Source organism: Phyllobates terribilis, unplaced genomic scaffold (assembly GCF_046119375.1).
Source record: "Phyllobates terribilis strain yellow unplaced genomic scaffold, ASM4611937v1 Scaffold_11__3_contigs__length_659146591, whole genome shotgun sequence".
Classification (NCBI taxonomy): domain Eukaryota; kingdom Metazoa; phylum Chordata; class Amphibia; order Anura; family Dendrobatidae; genus Phyllobates; species Phyllobates terribilis.
Window position 1 is genome coordinate 5,767,695 of NW_027362771.1, and position 20,257 is coordinate 5,787,951.

The following is a 20,257-nucleotide window of genomic DNA, read 5'->3' on the forward strand; positions in this document are numbered from 1 at the left end:
ACCCCCCAGGTAGGATACCTAATCAGACTATAAGACGGACTCCATCTTATAAAAATTATTTTTTTTCCTATTTTACACCCCAAAATTTGGGGTGCGTCTTATGGTCCGGTGCATCTTATAGTCCGAAAAATACGGTAATCTCTGGGGAATTTTTTAAATTAGATGAGGAGTGGATTGTATCAAGTACCAATAACACTTTTCTGATATTCAAAGTAGCCGAGTGGCCTTTAATGAAACCTGCTTGAGCAGTGGATATGAGGTAAGGTAAAACGGAAGCAAGTCTGTCAGCCATTATTTTGAATATGATTTTAATATAAGAATTAATTAGGGACATTGGCCTGTAGGAGCTGGGGGATAAAGGGTCCTTGTCTGGTTTTAATAACAACTTGATGTAAGCCATGTTTGCGGAAGTAAAAATGGGATCACCATGAAATATTTTATTGACAGCTAATTCCAGCAATGGGGAAACCTTAACCGTGGATTTAAATAATTCATTTGTGTAGCTGTCTGGCCCAGGGGCTTTATTCAGTCTCAGTTTTTTTTAATTGTATTGGTGATCTCTTCCAGAGATATAAGTTTATTTTGTATAGATTTTTGTTCCTTAGAAAATGATGGTAATTGATGGTAATTAGACTCCAAAAGTGTACTTGGGGAGGGAAGGATTTGTTTCAGGTTTTGGTATAGGTCGTTATAAAAAGAGCAGAGAATCCCATTTATCATTTTAGGGTTGGTGTGTATCTCCCCATTGGCGTCTCTTAATTGGAAAATTCCCTGCAGTTTTCTAACACCTCTAGCTATATTTGCAAAAGCCGACCTGACTTGTTTCCAAATCTATAAATGTAAGCTTCTGATTTAGAGAGAAAAATGTTTTCCCTCATGTCTGCGTAATGGTTATATTCCAGCAAATTTTACATTCAAAAAGTCAAATGGCGCTCCTTCCCTTCAAAGCTCTACCGTGCGCCCAAACAGTGGTTGTTCCCCACATATGGGGTATTGGCTTGGTCAGAAGAAATTGCACAACAAATTTTTGGGTCCATTTTTTCCTGTTACCCCTGCGAAAATAAAACAAATTGTGTCTAAAGTAACAACTTTGTGAAAAAAAAGGTAAATGTTCATTGTTTTCTTCCACATTCCAAAAATTCCCGTGAAGCACCTGAAGGGTTAATTAACTTCTTAAATGTGGTTTTGAGCACCTTGACTTTTTAGAATGGTGTCACATCTGGGTATTTTCTGTCATATAGACCCCTCAAAGTCACTTCAAATGTGGTGTGGTCCCTAAAAAATGGTTTTGTAAAATTTGTTGGAAATATTAGAAATCGCTGGTGAACTTTTAACCCTTATAGCTCCCTAACAAAAAAATAAGATTTCAAAAATTGTGCTGATGTAAAGTAGACATGTGGGAAATGTTATTTATTAACTTTTGTGTGACATATCTCTCTGATTTAAGGCATAAAAATTAAAAGTTTGAAAACTGCAACATTTTTTGTCAAATTTCCGTTTTTTTTGTTTGTTTGTTTTCTTTACAAATACAAGCAAGTCATATCGAAGAAATTTTACCACTATCATGAAGTACAATATGTCATGAAAAAACAATCTCAGAATCAGGGGGATCCGCTGAAGCGTTCCAGAGTAATTACCTCATGAAAGTTATTACCCAGTGAAACTGGTCAGAATTGTAAAATTTGGCCTAGTCATGAAGGTGAAAACAGGCTCGGGGGTGAAGGGGTTAAATATTAGACAAAGATAACACAAGTAAACACAAAATGCAGTTTTTAAATTAAGGTCTTGTGGAAGGGTATCCCAAACGTTTGACCCAAGTCATTCAATTAATTAATAAATAATAATTCAATTTAAGGACAATGGTACCGAATACTAATGAAAGGTATGTAAACTTTTGACTTTGCAGTAATAAAAATGCCTTAAAACATTCTCTCTCTCGCATTATTCTGGCATTTGGCAAATATTAAAAATGATCGTATTCCTAATTGACCTAAAACAGGAAAGGTTTATTCTGATTTCATGTCAGATCTTGAGAAAAACATGGATATGTGTATTTTTATATAGTGTATGTAAACTTCTGGTTTCAACTGTATGTTAGGATAGCATCATCTGGTGTGGGTAAATATATAGGAAGAAAACAAATAGGGATCCAATAGAAACAGGAAATTGGAAAAAAAATGGAACGTCAAAGCTCTTACAATTTTATACTTCATTTCTTTCAACTTGCCAAAAAAAGTAATATTCTAAATGTATTTTTTTTTCCCATGATTGGGTTACACCTTTTACCTTATCTCTCTCTTTGTCCTTTAGCTTGTCCATAGAGCGTTTCAGCCCTTCTTCTAACAAATCAATTAATCTAACAGTGTCCCCTGACCGGGTCTTAAACTTTTTCCTGAAATACACAAATAGAGCAGAGAATACTTATCTGAATTACACCAGTTAGAAAAAAAATTATTTACAAAACCGTTCTTGGGTTTAAGGTCGTGCATGAAATAAAATCCGGTCATCATCTTCAGTACTCTATCAAGTTTTCCCTCTCTAACAAGCATTACTTTTTGATGAAAAAAAGGAAGAAAGAAAATTCTCCAGCTATGGAAAAAATGGTAGCTTTATAAATCCTTTATAAAATTGTAAAATAGCATCTTTATTATTGCAGCATTAAAAGTATGATAACAATGGCCACCACCAGGGGCGTACATAGAAATCATGGGGCCCCATGGCAGAAGTTCTAATTGGGACCCCCCCCCCCAAAAAAAAAAAAAATAAATAAATATTTGTGTGTCACAGAAGAGCAGATCACACAACTTTCCAGCCTTTACTTAGTAATTCTCCTCCTGCTGAAGTCCTAGATTCCTCTTTCATTGCCCACATGAAGTATGATGCCAATAAAAGTACCCCCCAAATACAGTATGATACCCCTATGGTGAATTCCTCCACATTAGCCTCCACATGCACAGTGTAATAACCCTACCGTGCCCCACCTCAACTCCCAAAGCAAAGTATGGTGACCCCAACACAGTATGATCCCTAAACTGTGACTCCAACACAGCCCTCCAAACAGTATAATGGCCCCCACACAGCCCTCCAAACAGTATGATGGACCCCACGCAAACCTTCACACCGTATAATTGCTTTCATGCAGTGTAATGGCCCCCCACATAGCCCTCAAAATATTATAATGGCCCCACATAGCCTTCCATATAGTATAATACGCCACCCATAATCCTCCATAAAGTATAATGCGCCCCTCATAATCCTCCATATACAGGGTGGGCCATTTATATGGATACACCTAAATAAAATGGGAATGGTTGGTGATATCAACTTCCTGATTGTCAATGCAACCCTTCTTCTCCCACTCTTGACACACTGATAGCAACACCGCAGAAGAAATGCTAGCACAGGCTTCCAGTATTCATTGTTTCAGATGCTGCACATCTCGTATCTTCACAGCATAGACAATTGCCTTCAGATGACCCCAAAGATAAAAGTCTAAGGGGGTCAGATCGGGAGACATTGGTGGCCATTCAACTGGCGCACGACGACCAATCGACTTTCCAGGAAACTGTTCATGCAGGAATGCTCGGACCTGACACCCATAATGTGGTGGTGCTCCATCTTGTTGGAAAAACTCAGGGAACGTGCTATGTAGCAATTTCAGATATCCAGTGGCATTGAGGTTTCCATTGATGAAGAATGGCCCCACTATCTTTGTACCCCATATACCACACCATACCATCAATTTTTGTGTTCCAACAGTCTTGGAGGGATCTATCCACTGGGGGTTAGTGTCAGACCAATAGCGGTGGTTTCGTTTGTTAACTTCATCATTCACAAAAAAGTTTGCCTCATCACTGAACATAATATTCTGTGTAAACTGAGGGTCCTGTTCCAATTTTTGTTTTGCCCATTCTGCAAATTCAGTGTGATATGGGTCATCCTCGTTGAGATGCTTTTAAGGGTGCCATTTGTGAATAGCTAATATCTGCCGAAGGGATGTTCGACTGATACCACTCTCCAGTGACATGCGGCGAGTGCTACGAGGTGGGCTTTTGCTGAATGAAGCTAGGACAGCCACTGATGTTTTTTCATTAGTGACAGTTTTCTTGCGTCCACATTTTGGCTAATCCAACACTGAACCTGTTTCAAGAAATTTGGCAAGCAGTTTGCTAATTGTAGCATGGGAGATGGGTGGTCTCATAGGGTGTCTTGCATTGAAATCTGCTGCAATGACCCGGGTACTGCGTTCACCAGACATCAACACAATTTCTATCTGCTCCTCGCGTGTTAACCTCTGTGACATGTCAATGGCTGTAAACAAAGAGAAACTTGTAAATAACTAATGAAAGATTAGAGTTACGTTAAAACCAAGCACACCATTGTTTTTCTTATGAAATTCTCAATAAGTTTGATGTGTCACATGACCCTCTTCCCATTGAAAAAAATAAAGTTGGATCCAAGATGACAGACTTAAAAATGGCCGCATGGCCACCACCCATCTGGAAAAGTTTTCCCCCTCCCATATACTAATGTGCCACAAACAGGAAGTTGATATCACCAACCATTCCCATTTTATTTAGGTATATCCATATAAATGGCCCACCTTGCAGTATAATGAACTTCCCATGGTCCTCCATAGAATATAATGCACTCCCCATAGTCCTCCATACACTATATTACACACCCCATAGGGTAAAATGCAGCCCCCATATAGTACAATGCACCCCACAGTCCTGCAGTATTATGGGCACCATGTACTCACTGATTTTAAAATACTGTATATTTTAAATAAGCCGACCCGAGTATAAGCCGAGGTCCCTAATTTTACTACAAAAAAATGGGAAAATGTATTGACTCGAGTATAAGTCTAGGGTGGGAAATGCAGCAGCTACTGGTAAATTTCCCTATCCTGTTACGAATGGCACCCCTCATCCCCCAATCCTAGTAAGTATGATACCCCTCATCCCCCAATCCTGGTACGTATGGCACCCCATATCCCCCAATCCTGGTATGTATGGCACCCCTCATCCCCCAATCCTGGTACGTATGGCACCCCTCTGTAGTATGAACATGAAAAATGGCTATTTTATATTTCAAATCCATATTGAAAACAGCATTTGTAGGTATTATACCTCAGTAGACTAGGGGTCATTAGTCCAGACATAGCAAACTCAACCTAAAGCCATGTTTTTTAGTAACAGTCTGAGGTTTAATCTTTATTACTGAAGGGAATTAGCCTAGGACGCATTCTCTGCCCATCGCTGAACGCTTCTTCAGCTTAAGTTTCCGGACCGACGATGTACATGCTACTAGGGAAATCTTTTTTTTCTTCTTCTATCTAATAGTAAGTATGTAACCTTTATAAGTATTTAACCTTTGTACTTAGAATCTACAAAAGTGTACGCAATATCATACTATTCCTTAGATTCTGTATTTTATCTTTCAAATTAACTGTTCCAAATAAAATTGCGTTATATTACAAGTGGTTGCCTTCTTTAAAGCCGTATCTGAACCTTATTGCTAAAAACTTGGCAATACACCCTCATCCCCCAATCCAGGTAAGCGTGCCCCCCCCCCCCTCATCCCCGAATCCAGGTAAGCGTGCCCTCCCTCATCCCCCAATCCAGGTAAGCGTGCCCCCCCTCATCCGTCAATCCTGGTACGCGTGATGCCCCCCTCATCCGTCAATCCTGGTACGCGTGACGCCCCCCCTCATCTGCCAATCCTGGTACGCGTGCCCCCCCCATCCATCAATCCTGGTAAGCGTGAGCCCCCCCCCTCCTCATCCACCAATCCTGGTACGCGTGAGCAACCCCTCCTCATCCACCAATCCTGGTACGCGTGAGCAACCCCTCCTCATCCACCAATCCTGGTACGCGTGAGCCACCCCTCCTCATCCACCACTCCTGGTACGCGTGAGCCACCACTCCTGGTACGCGTGAGCCACCCCTCCTCCTCCCCCACCAATCCTGGTACGCGCGCCCCCCCCCCTTTTTCATAAGCCAATCCTGGTACGCCTGGCCCCTCCCCCCCTTCATCCGCCAATCCTGGTATGCTTGGCGCCCCCCATTCGCCAATCCTGGTACGCGTGCCCCCCCCTTCCACCAATCCTGGTACGCGTGCCCCCCCCATCCACCAATCCTGGTACGCGTGCCCCCCCATCCACCAATCCTGGTACGCGTGGCCGCCCCCCTCCCTCATCCACCAATCCTGGTACGCATGAGCCACCCCTCCTCCTCCTCCACCAATCCTGGCACGCCTGTCCCCCCCCCCCTCCTCATCCACCAATCCTGGTACGCGTGCCCCCCCCCATCCACCAATCCTGGTACGCGTGCCCCCCCTCATCCATCAATCCTGGTACGCGTGCCCCCCCCTTCTTCCACCAATAATGGTACGCGTGCCCACCCCTTTCCCCCCCATCCACCAATCCTGGTACGCGTGAGCCACCCCTCCTCATCCACCAATCCTGGTACGCGTGAGCCACCCCTCCTCATCCACCAATCCTGGTACGCGTGAGCCACCCCTCCTCATCCACCACTCCTGGTACGCGTGAGCCACCCCTCCTCATCCACCACTCCTGGTACGCGTGAGCCACCCCTCCTCCTCCCCCACCAATCCTGGTGCGCGCGCGCGCCCCCCCCCCTTTTTTCATCCGCCAATCTTGGTACGCCTGCCCCCCCCCCCTTCATCCGCCAATCCTGGTACGCTTGTCGCCCCCTCATCCGCCAATCCTGGTATGCGTGCCCCCCCATCCACCAATCCTGGTACGCGTGCCCCCCCATCCACCAATCCTGGTACGCGTGGCAGCCCCCCTCCCTCATCCACCAATCCTGGCACGCATGAGCCATCCCTCCTCCTCCTCCTCCACCAATCCTGGCACGCGCGCCACCCCCCCCCTTTCACCCACCAATCCTGGTACGCGTGGCCCCCCCCTTCTCTCCCCCCCATCCACCAATCCTGGTACGCATGTCCCCCCCTTCTCTCCCCCCCATCCACCAATCCTGGTACGCGTGTCCCCCCCCCCTCTCATCCACCAATCCTGGTACGCGTGCCCCCCCCTCATCCATCAAACCTGGTACGCGTGCCCCCCCCTTCTTCCACCAATAATGGTACGCGTGCCCACCCCTTTTCCCCCCATCCACCAATCCTGGTACGCGTGGTGCCCCCCCCCCCCCCTCATCCACCAATCCTGGTACGCGTGGCGCCCCCCCCCCATCCACCAATCCTGGTACACGTGGCCCCCACCCTCATCCACCAATCCTGGTATGTTTGGCCTCCTCATCCCCCAATCCTGGTATGTATGGCACCCCTCACCCCCCAATCCTGGAACGTATGGCCCACTCATCCAGCAATCCTGGTATGTGTGGCCCCATCACTTCAGACACAAAAAAATAAACACTTATTCTCACCTTCCTTCCCCTCACCTCTGCTCCAGCGCTGCTGCGTCCTGTTTGCCAGGCAGCTCATGTCGGCATCTGAGCAGCGCGTGCTCTCAGATGCCGAGGCGAGCTGCTGCTGCCGGCATATTCACTCCTCTCCACGCCGGGACTATGGGCGTGGAGAAGAGTGAATATGCATTCTCTTTAGTAGTGGGCACTGTCAGCAGGAGCGTGGAGAACTGGGAATATTCATGTCCCTTTAGCAGCGGGCACACGTGGTAGCTGCAGCAGTGGCTACTGTTTGTGCACAACTCCTCCGCCGCCGCAACCTCCCCTACCCCCAATACGCACCTATCCTCCTCGTTCCCCCGCTGCTTCGGGGACCTCACAGCTCAAGGGCCCCATAGTAGTGGCGTGTTTCTGTAGCGGCCATTGCTATTATACTTTTAATGCAGCAATACTAAACATGCTATTTTACAATTTTACAAAGGATTTATAAAGCTACCATTTTTACCATCGCTGGAGAATTTTCTTTCTTCCTTTTTTCACTTTGTTACACACCCTGGATTGGGACGGCTCCGAGCGAGGATTCAAACTTGACTGGTGGTGCTGCTATAAAGTGGTAAGCTGACTTCTCTTTTACCCTGGTTCCCTCTGTTATTTATATTTAGATGGTGACGAGGTGAATTATTTATGCTCCTTCTTCCTGGTACATAATCTATAAACTGTTATGAATTTTAAAGGAGTTTTCTTTCGACATGCCACAAATATTAGATTGGAGGGGATTGGACACAAATGTCCTCAAGCTAATGAACTTTTTGTACCGCTGCAGTGCTCAATTGACTGGGACACAGCTGTCAAAAGTATAGCAGTGTATAACCCAATATACACAATCAAGGGGTCGCAGTACTTCCACAAACATGGCAGACCCTTTGAACATTTTTTCATTACTCACTTGTCTTCTCCTAGGACAACACCAAATCCGGCATGTTCTACTCTGGTCACTTTTGCATCATACCAACCAATCATCTCAGCAGCTGAAAACACAGTCTGAAAGTGAATGCCCTGGAAAAAGATGATATCAAACAATAACAATGCACCCCAAGCAAAAATACAGTCCCCCAAAATCCTTATGATTTAAGATCAAACTATACAGCCTTACTATGTCCAATCTTATACAGCATGCCAAGTAAAATGGACGTACACTGAAACAATGTCTTTATTTATATCTCCCCCCCTCATCTCTCATACCCATCATAGATCAGGGGTATAAAAAATCTTTGGTGTATTTTGCTCCTTAGTTTAAATATTAATAGCAATAATAGTAATAATTTTCATTTTTATAGCGCTAACATATTCCGCAGCACTTTACAATTATTTTAGCAAAGTTCTAAGATAAAATTTACATTGTAAAAGAAAATTAAATTTGGGCAGTGTAAACGTAGACTAGACAATGGCTCAATCTGTTTGATGAATTTCTCATCTAGGCTTACGCCAAGTAACAGTCAATTAAGTTATGCCAAATTGTGGCGTAAATTCAGCGCTCAGGATCGCTGTTATGGCCATCCCTTCACTCATGTTCCAATAGGACACACCCCATGAGAATGCTGAAAAGGTGTCCAGAACAGATCCGAAACACAAAATAAGTGTCATGTCAGAGTTCTGGCACATGTAGCTCAATAAATCAGCCCTAACTTTACACTTTCCAGCTAGCTACAGCCTTCACCAGAGTGAGTGCAGCAGCTTACTGTGTACCGTTATACACTGAACTCAATAAATGGACAGTGTGTGGAAAGCTCCAATAATTCCTCAGAGAATCAGGCACAATAAAAATCCTAGGCAGAAGGAAAAAAAAAGTCAGGGGTGACCATCTACGTGCCACATACATGCAAAAAGAGGCACTCCAAAAGTGAAAAATAAGTATTTAACCATTTGAGTACCGTTTGAAACCAATCAAAAGGGGCACTTCTAAAGCCCAAATGTATACAAATACAAGATCTTGAATTTTTAACCCCTTAGTGATATTTCATATATATATTATTTATGAGCACATCTCCACCAATTCTAGCAGTTTAACTCTTCATATGCTGCTGCCATTAGTGATAGCAGCACATTATTAGTTTAACAGTGAGTGAGTGCTCCCCGTCAGCCCATAGGTACCCCCACAGCGTCTTTAAAGGGGTATTCCCATCTCCAAGATCCTATCCCAATATGTAGTAGGTGTAAGAACAATAATATTAGCAAATACCTCCAATTAGATATGTTGTACAGTTTTTCTGGTTCGCCATGTCGCTTTCCTCATGTGCAGGTATTGCAGGACTTTGGGTATCCATAGGGGCTTGATGTCAGCTGGCATTATAAGCTGACATCAACAGCAGCCCTATTCACCCACTGCCACCGCTACAGGGCAGTGGAAAGAGCAACGCTAAGTGCCAGAATTGGCACCCTTAGTGGGCTATTAATATCAGCCCCCAGCTGTCTGACTAGCCTTTGCTAGTTATTAAAATAGGGGGGACCTCACGTCATTATTTTTTGGGGTCCCCCATTTTAATAGCTAGTAAAGGCTAGGTATTCAGCTGGGGGCTGATATTAGTAGCCTGGGAAGCTCCGTGGGTATTACCCCTTCCCAGGCTTCAAACATCTGCTTAACCTCCGCTAGAGATGAAAATTACGGGGAACCCCACGCCAATTTTTTTTTTAATAAATCCTTTATTTTAACACTAAATGACAAGTACAGTAACCAACACTGTCACTGTACTTAATATATACAGTACAGACCAAAAGTTTGGACACACCTTCTCATTTAAAGATTTTTCTGTATTTTCATGACTATGAAAATTGTACATTCACACTGAAGGTATCAAAACTATGAATTAACACATGTGGAATTATATACTTAATAAAAAATTGTGAAACAACTGAAAATATGTCTTATATTCTAGGTTCTTCAAAGTGGCCACCTTTTGCTTTGATGACTGCTTTGCACACTCTTTGCATTCTCTTGATGAGCTTCAAGAGGTAGTCACCGGAAATGGTCTTCCAACAATCTTGAAGGAGTTCCCAGAGATGCTTAGCACTTGTTGGCCCTTTTGCCTTCACTCTTAGGTCCAGCTCACCCCAAACCATCTCAATTGGGTTCAGGTCTGGTGACTGTGGAGGCCAGGTCATCTGGCGTAGCACCCCATCACTCTCCTTCTTGGTCAAATAGCCCTTACACAGCCTGGAGGTGTGTTTGGGGTCATTGTCCTGTTGAAAAATAAATGATGGTCCAACTAAACGCAAACCGGATGGAATAGCATGCCGCTGCAAGTTGCTGTGGTAGCCCTGCTGGTTCACTATGCCTTCAATTTTGAATAAATCCCCAACAGTGTCACCAGCAAAGCACCCCCACACCATCACACCTCCTCCTCTATGCTTCACGGTGGGAACCAGGCATGTAGAGTCCATCCGTTCACCTTTTCTGCATCGCACAAAGACACGGTGGTTGGAACGAAAGATCCCAAATTTGGACTCATCAGACCAAAGCACAGATTTCCACTGGTCAAATGTCCATTCCTTGTGTTCTTTAGTCCAAACAAGTCTCTTCTGCTTGTTGCCTGTACTTAGCAGTGGTTTCCTAGCAGCTATTTTACCATGAAGGCCTGCTGCACAAAGTCTCCTCTTAACAGTTGTTGTAGAGATGTGTCTGCTGCTAGAACTCTGTGTGGGATTGACCTGGTCTCTAATCTGAGCTGCTGTTAACCTGCGATTTCTGAGGCTGGTAACTCGGATAAACTTATCCTCAGAAGCAGAGGTGACTTTTGTCTTCCTTTCCTGGGGCGGTCCTCATGTGAGCCAGTTTATTTGTAGCGCTTGATGGTTTTTGCAACTGCACGTGGGGACACTTTCAAAGTTTTCCCAATTTTTCAGACTGACTGACCTTCACTTCTTAAAGTAATGATGGCCATTCGTTTTTCTTTACTTAGCTGCTTTTTTCTTGCCATAATACAAATTCTAACAGTCTATTCGGTAGGACTATCAGCTGTGTATCCACCTGACTTCTGCACAACACAACTGATGGTCCCAACCCCATTTATAAGGCAAGAAATCCCACTTATTAAACCTGACAGGGCACACCTGTGAAGTGAAAACCATTTCCGGTGACTACCTCTTGAAGCTCATCAAGAGAATGCCAAGAGTGTGCAAAGCAGTCATCAAAGCAAAATGTGGCTACTCTGAAGAACCTAGAATATAAGACATATTTTCACTTGTTTCACACTTTTTTGTTAAGTATATAATTCCACATGTGTTAATTCATAGTTTTGATGCCTTCAGTGTGAATGTACAATTTTCAAAGTCATGAAAATACAGAAAAATATTTAAATGAGGTGTGTCCAAACTTTTGGTCTGTACTGTATGTGACTGACATGTTTCTATGTATCTAATCTATGTGTGATGCTCTATTCTTTCTGTTCTAAATTGTCGGGTACCGATGTATGCCGATGATGAATTGCCGGCCGGCTTTTTTAAAGAGACGGGTGCATGAAAACATTATTCTTTATTTTAACACTAAATAACAAGTACAGTAACCAACACTGTCACTGTACTTATTATATATGTGACTGACATGTTTCTATCTAATCTATGTGTGATGCTCTATTCTTTCTGTTCTAAATTGTCGGGTACCGGTGTATGCCGCTGATGAATTGCCGGCTTTTCATGTTTCACTGTGAGCACTAATTCCCATCGATTTGGGCAATCACTGTAATGCCACAACCACCATGGCTGTGGCATTACAGTGAGTGGCAGACAATCCCTGCATGATTGATGCTCTAAATAGCGCTAAACATGCAGGACGGGGACCCGAGCTCCCGCCCGAGCATCTCGAAAGTACTCGGCGAGCTCAGAGCATCTCGAGTACTGAGATGCTCGGGCGAGTACAGAGCAGAGACGAGCATGCTCGCTCATCACTACTAGTGACGTAGTACTGTCCTTTGCTTAAAAAAAATCACAAAATCGTATATTAAATAACAATTTATAACTCACTAATAAAAATTGTAAAAATAGAAAGATGCAAAAAAGCTTTTGAAGTAAAAATGTTTAAAAACGAAATATAAAGAAAACGTAAAATCAGAAGTTCAAGTCAGAACCTCATGATGTGAGTGCGCCATCCCTGGCTAATCAAAAACAGCGCCGGTGATCTTGGAAGGTAAGATTTGTGAGCATTCTGTCCAGTTGCCTAAAGCTACTGACTATGCCGGTACATGGTTCGGAGTTCTGTGAATCAATACACTCACCTCTAATTTTGACACATTTTATAGGATAAAACTATATAATTATCATGTAGCGTGTACGGAAAAAAAATATGGACAAAATACAAAAATTGTTGTTGAGTTTGCACTTACAACCTCACAGAAAAAAAAAATTAAAAGTGATCAAAAAATTGTTTTCACCCAAAAATGAGTGAAACCTACAGCTTGTCACAGAAGAATTGTATGCAAAAATGTAAAAAAACTGCTTTGTCCTAAAGGCCAAAAATGGGCAAGTCATTAACAGGTTAAAAATTAAAAGACAGATGGTACATGCCTCACCTGTCCATTGTCAACAACGTAAATGATAATATCTGCTTTCTCTTCAAATAGTCTCTGCTTTATAGCAGCCAGGTCTGAAGTATCGTAGGTGAAACCCCCATCAGATTTCTCAATAGTTAAAGGAATTGAGCATCCAGGAATAAACACAACTTTTCTTCCTTCATCCAGTTCAACAAAACCTAAAAAAATATACAAAAGAACATACAGTTATACATATTTTAAGTCTATTCATAATATACAGGGGCAAGTAAAAGTTTGGGCACCCCTGGTCAAAATTACTGTTGCTGTGAGCAGTGAAGTTGAAGATGAAATGATCTCTATAAGACCTAAAGTTAAAGAGGACACATTTCCTTTGTATTTTAGACAAATATATACATATACACACACACATATATATATAACACACACGTACACATAGTACAGACCAAAAGTTTGGACACACTTTCTCATTTATAGATTTTTCTGTATTTTCATGACTATGAAAATTGTACATTCACACTGAAGGCATCAAAACTATGAATTAACACATGTGGAATTATATACGTAACAAAAAAGTGTGGAACAACTGAAAATATGTCTTATATTCTAGGTTCTTCAAAGTAGCCACCTTTTGCTTTGATGACTGCTTTGCACACTCTTGGCATTCTCTTGAAGAGCTTCAAGAGGTAGTCACAAGAAATGGTCTTCCAACAATCTTGAAGGAGTTCCCAGAGATGCTTAGCACTTGTTGGCCCTTTTGCCTTCACTCTGCGGTCCAGCTCACCCCAAACCATCTCGATTGGGTTCAGGTCTGGTGACTGTGGAGGCCAGGTCATCTGGCGTAGCACCCCATCACTCCCCTTCTTGGTCAAATAGCCCTTACACAGCCTGGAGGTCTGTTTGGGGTCATTGCCCTGTTGAAGAATAAATGATGGTCCAACTAAACGCAAAGCGGATGGAATAGCATGCCGCTGCAAGATGCTATGGTAGCCATGCTGGTTCAGTATGCCTTCAATTTTGAATAAATCCCCAACAGTGTCACCAGCAAAGCACCCCCACACCATCACACCTCCTCCTCCATGCTTCACGGTGGGAACCAGGCATGTAGAGTCCATCCGTTCACCTTTTCTGCGTTGCACAAAGACACGGTGGTTGGAACCAAAGATCTCAAATTTGGACTCATCAGACCAAATCACAGATTTCCACTGGTCTAATGTCCATTCCTTGTGTTCTTTAGCCCAAACAAGTCTCTTCTGCTTGTTGCCTGTCCTTAGCAGTGGTTTCCTAGCAGCTATTTTACCATGAAGGCCTGCTGCACAAAGTCTCCTCTAAACAGTTGTTGTAGAGATGTGTCTGCTGCTAGAACTCTGTGTGGCATTGACCTGGTCTCTAATCTGAGCTGCTGTTAACCTGCGATTTCTGAGGCTGGTGACTCGGATAAACTTATCCTCAGAAGCAGAGGTGACTCTTGGTCTTCCTTTCCTGGGGTGGTCCTCATGTGAGACAGTTTCTTTGTAGCGCTTGATGGTTTTTGCAACTGCACTTGGGGACACTTTCAAAGTTTTCCCAATTTTTCGCACTGACTGACCTTCATTTCTTAAAGTAATGATGGCCACTCATTTTTCTTTACTTAGAATTTGTATTATGGCAAGAAAAAAGCAGCTAACAGTCTATTCAGTAGGACTATCAGCTGTGTATCCACCAGACTTCTGCACAACACAACTGATGGTCCCAACCTCATTTATAAGGCAAGAAATCCCACTTATTAAACCTGACAGGGCACACCTGTGAAGTGAAAACCATTTCCGGTGACTACTTCTTGAAGCTCATCAAGAGAATGCCAAGAGTGTGCAAAGCAGTCATCAAAGCAAAAGGTGGCTACTTTGAAGAACCTAGAATATAAGACATATTTTCAGTTGTTTCACACTTTTTTGTTAAGTATATAATTCCACATGTGTTAATTCATAGTTTTGATGCCTTCAGTGTGAATGTACAATTTTCATAGTCATGAAAATACAGAAAAATCTATAAATGAGGTGTGTCCAAACTTTTGTCCTGTACTGTATGTATATATATATACACATATATTTTAATCTTTTAGATTTTAAAAATTACAAAAAGTAAAATGGGCTGATGCTAAAATTTGGGCACCCTACAAGGTTAGAACCTAGTAGCATCCCGTTTTGAAAGTATCACAGCTTGTAAACGCTTTTTATAGCCAGCCAAGAGTCTTTCAATTTTTGAGGGATTTTCATCCATCCTTCCTTGAAAAATTCTTCCAGTTCTGTGAGATTCCTGGGTCGCCTTGCATGCACTGCTATTTTGAGGTCTTGCCACAGATTTTCAATGATGTTCAGATTAGGGGACTGGGAGGCCCATTGTAATCCCTTCAGCTTGCGCCTTTTAAGGTAGTCTATAGTGGATTTTGACATGTGTAGTATTTTCATCCATTTGCAGAAGCAAATTCAGCTTTTTTATTGATGGTGTTATGTTTGCATCAATAATTTGTTGAATTTTTTTTTTTATTTATTCTTCCCTACACCAGTGAAATGTTCCCCGTGCCATTGGCTGAAGCACAACCCCAAAGCATTTTTGATCCACCCTTAATGCTTAATGGTTGGCGATATGTTATTTTCCTGAAATTCTGTGCCCTTTTTTCTCCAAACATAAAATAGAACTCACAACAATCAAATGTAAAGCCCCCGTCTCACATAGCGATATCGCTAGCGAGATCGCTGCTGTGTCACGGTTTTGGTGACTCACCAGCGATGTCGCTATGTGTGACACTTTGCAACGATCAGGCCCCTGCTGTGAGGTCGCTGATCGCTGCAAAGTGTCCTGGACCATTTTTTGGTCGTTGGCCTCCCGCTGGCCAGCACACATTGCTGTGTGTGACCAGCGGGACCAACGATCTGGCTGGTAACTATGGTAAACATCGGGTTACTAGGGGCACGCGCGCACTTAGTAACCCGCTGTTTACCATGGATACCACTCTGCTACGGTGCGCGGAGGCTCCCGCGCACCGTAGCAGAGTGGTATCCATGGTAAACAGCGGGTTACTAGGGGCACACGCGCACTTAGTAACCCGATGTTTACCATAGTTACCAGCCTGCTCCTGCTTAAGCAGCAGGCTGGTAACGGGAGCAGGACATCGTGGAACGATTCTTTCCACGATATCGCTGCTCCCCTGGTCGCTGGTGAGCCTGCCTGTTTGACAGCTCACCAGCGATGTATTAGCGATGCAGAAACGATCCCTGACAGGTCGTATCGTTGTCGGGATCGCTGCTGCATCGCTTAGTGTGACGGGGCCTTAAGTCCACAGGACTTGTTTCCAAAATGCATCAGACTTGTTTACATGTTCTTTTGCATACTTCTGATGCTGAATTTTATGATGTGGACGCAGGAGAGGTTTTCTTCTGATAACTCTTCCATGAAGGCCCTATTTGTGCTGGTGTCTCTGAACAGTAGAACAATGTACCACAACTCCAGAGCCTGATAAATCTTTCTGAAGGTCTTTTGCAGTCAAGCGGGGATTCTGCTTTGCCTCTCTAGAAATCCTAAGAGCAGCTCTCACTGAAATTTTGCTTGGACTTCCAGACCTTATCTTGACCTCCACTGTTCTTGTCAACTACAATTTGTTTATAATAGAGTTCTCCTGCATTGTGGGCCTGCTCCACTTTAATTTTCTAGGCAGCTGCTTAGAAGAACTCATGGCTGCGGTTTTTGGCACAAGGTAAGAGAAGGCTGGGTGTCACACACAGTGAAGAAAAGGAAAAGTGCAACACGAAGGGATGAAGGGAAGGGGGCTCAGACACTAAGGAAAGAGGGACCTCCTAGGCTGATCTGATATCACGCTGTCTTCCCGACCATCCTCATATTGGTTTCTCACCAATCGCCGATCAGGAACCTAAAACCCTGTATCTCCCTAGAGCTAGGCCCAGGCTGGGGGGGGAGTGAGCGCTACTCAGTCCCCACTAACAACTAAAGACAGCAAGGGGAGACAGACATGGGGGAAGTAACAGCTTCAGCCGACTGCAGAGAGATTACACACACGGCCTCTTAGCACCAAAGAGGAAGTAAGCAGACAGCAACAGCTCCAAGCCTTTAGAAGGGGTCATGTGAATATCACCGTCACCTCCCTATAGCAAGCAGGAAGTATTTAATCACCCAGACCTGGGTGTCAATTAGCCGGAGGGAGGTAGCCAGAGTGAGACAAATCTAATAAGGTGTCTGTAATGCCAAACGAAGAGATCTCCTGCAACTAACTGCAAGGCGACTGCCTGTCACATCTGACACACCCATGACATTACCTCCTCCTCTACAAATGGCCTCCGGACACTCAGGACCAGGTTTCTCAGGACAAGAGGTGTGAAATGAATGAACAAACCTGAGAGAGTTCACCTCTGATGCTGAAACCCACATTCTCTCTTCTGGACCATAACCCTTCCAGTGCACCAAGTATTGTAGGGAACGACAGAGACGAGAATCTACAATCCTCGAAATCTGAAACTCCAGATTACCATGAACCATTATTGGGGCGGCGGTAGGGGGTGAGGGCTCAAGAAGTTCCACATATTTCTTGAGTAAGGAACTGTGGAAAACACTGTGGACCTTAAGAGACTGAGGAAGCTCAAGACGAAATGCTGATGGGTTAATGACAGCGGTTATTTTATAGGGACCAAGAAACATAGGTCCCAGCTTCCAAGAAGGGACTTTCAACTTCATATTTCTGGTAGTCAACCACACAAAGTCATTCACATTCAGTTCTGGACCTGGCAAGCGTTTTGTCAGCCATACGTTTATACAGGTGCTTCTCACAAAATTAGAATATCCTCAAAAAGTTAATTTATTTCAGTTCTTCAATACAAAAATTGAAACTCATACTATAGAGTCATTACAAACCGTGTGATCTATTTCAAGTGTTTCCAAATTGGGAAAAAGATAGCCAGCACCAAGTACTGTTAGAGTCTTTAATCAGTTGCTGTATAAGGTAAGCTGAGGCACCTTTCCCTGTGGAGACCAGGTGCTACTCCAAGTACAAAAAGTGAGTACAAGTAAAGTGAAGAAAAACAAGAGAGCACTAACCGGTGATATGGATTTTTAACAGATGAAATAAAGGAGGATTTTTTTAGACTGGTGAGTGCTCTCTTGTTTTTCTTCACATTATTATTTCAAGTGTTTATTTCTGTTAATGTTGATGATTATGGCTTACAGGCAATGAAGACACAAAACTCATTATCTCAGTAAATTAGAATACTTTATAACAACCGCTTGAAAAATGATTTTAAAATTCGATATGTTGGCCTACTGAAATGTACTGTATGTTCAGTAAATGCACTCAATACTTGGTCGGGGCTCCTTTTGAATCAATTACTGCATCAATGCCGCGTGGTATGAAAGCCTTTGGCACTGCTGAGGTGTTATGGAAGCCCAGGTTGCTTTGATAGCAGCCTCCAATGTCGTCTCCATTGTTGGGTTTGATGTCTCATCTTCCTCTTGACAATGCCCCACAGATTCTCTACGGGGTTAAGGTCAGATAAGTTTGCTGGCCAATCAAGCACAGTGATACTGTTGTTTATAAACCAGGTATTGGTACTTTACGCAGTGTGGACAGGTGCCAAGTCCTGCTGGAGAATGAAATTTCCATCTCCAAAGAGCTTGTCGGCAGAGCGAAACATTAAGTGCTCTAAAATTTCCTGTTAGACGACTGCGCTGACTTTGGTCTTAATAAAACACAGTGGACCCTACACCAGCAGATGAGATTGTGCAGCTTTTCCTACCACACTTTTTCCTTCCACTCAACTTTCCATTAATATGCTTGGATACAGCACTCTGTGAACAGCCAGCTTCTTTAGCAATGACCTTTTGTGGCTTACTCTCCTTGTGGAGTGTGTCAATGACTGCCTTCTGGACATCTGTCAAGTCAGCAGTCTTCCCCATGATTGTGAAGCCTACTGAAACAGAATAAGGGACCTTTTTAAACGCATAGGAAGCCTTTGCAGGTGTTTTTTTTTGTTATTTTAATTTACTGAGATAATGACTTATGTGTTTTCATTGGCCATAAGCCATATTCATCGACATTAAAGGGAACCTGTCATGTCCTAGTTGCTATGTACACTGCACCCATAGCGTTGTTAGTGATGCAATGTTCATCACTAACAAGCTGTTTTCATGAAAGTCGGTGGTAGTATAATGATTGAAAAACATACAAAAAAAGTTAATGTCTGCTCACCACCTCCGGGAGCACACGGATCCTGCTGTGCGGCAAGTTTTCAGAACTTAGAAAGGAATAAGTCCAGCGCTATAAGTCCATAAAAAAATCCATTATTCATTTATTTCATAGCTTCAAATAGTATAAAATCCATTAAGTCACAGTCCAGACATTAAAAACATACCGTATTTTTCGGACTATAAGATGCACCTAGGTTTTAAAGGAGGAAAATAAAAAAATAAAAATTTAAGCAAAAAATGTGGTCATGATGCACTTTTAAGAGGGAGGGGGTCTTCTGCTGACACTGGTATAAGGTAATGTCCCCCACTTCTGACAATATCCCCCATCCTGGTATATATGCCGCCCCCCTTCTTTATATGTGGTCCCCATCCTGGTATGCATGGCACCCCTCATCCTTATCCTGGTATGCATGGCACCCCTCATCCCTATCCTGGTATGCATGGCACCCCTCATCCCTATCCTGGTATGCATGGCACCCCTCATCCCTATCCTGGTATGCATGGCACCCCTCATCCCTATCCTGGTATGCATGGCACCCCTCATCCCTGTCCTGGTATGCATGGCACCCCTCATCCCTGTCCTGGTATGCATGGCACCCCTCATCCCTGTCCTGGTATGCATGGCACCCCTCATCCCTGTCCTGGTATGCATGGCACCCCTCATCCCTGTCCTGGTATGCATGGCACCCCTCATCCCTGTCCTGGTATGCATGGCACCCCTCATCCCTGTCCTGGTATGCATGGCACCCCTCATCCCTATCCTGGTATGCATGGCACCCCTCATCCCTATCCTGGTATGCATGGCACCCCTCATCCCTGTCCTGGTATGCATGGCACCCCTCATCCCTGTCCTGGTATGCATGGCACCCCTCATCCCTGTCCTGGTATGCATGGCACCCCTCATCCCTGTCCTGGTATGCATGGCACCCCTCATCCCTGTCCTGGTATGCATGGCACCCCTAATCCCTGTCCTGGTATACATGGCACCCCTAATCCCCATCAGGCTGCACATTAAAAAAAAATAAACACTCATACTCCCCTCTCTTCTCTCCTCCAGTGCTGCGTCCGGTCTGCCTGCACTGATCTCTCCATGTGAGC

General features: G+C 43.7%; 1 protein-coding gene across 4 annotated transcripts in view; it reads right to left on the reverse strand.

Moving 5' to 3' along the window:
* The window catches only part of RARS1 (arginyl-tRNA synthetase 1), a 265,471-nt gene that overhangs the window by 65,517 nt on the left and 179,697 nt on the right, over window positions 1–20,257 (reverse strand). For all 4 annotated transcript variants that reach the window (XM_073651111.1, XM_073651108.1, XM_073651110.1 and 1 more), the window contains 3 exons: window positions 12,950–13,128; window positions 8,335–8,444; window positions 2,287–2,392 (listed from right to left, as the gene is read on the reverse strand). In XM_073651111.1, coding sequence (XP_073507212.1) covers window positions 2,287–2,392; window positions 8,335–8,444; window positions 12,950–13,128 — 395 coding nt within the window. The remainder of the gene's footprint in view (window positions 1–2,286; window positions 2,393–8,334; window positions 8,445–12,949; window positions 13,129–20,257) is intronic.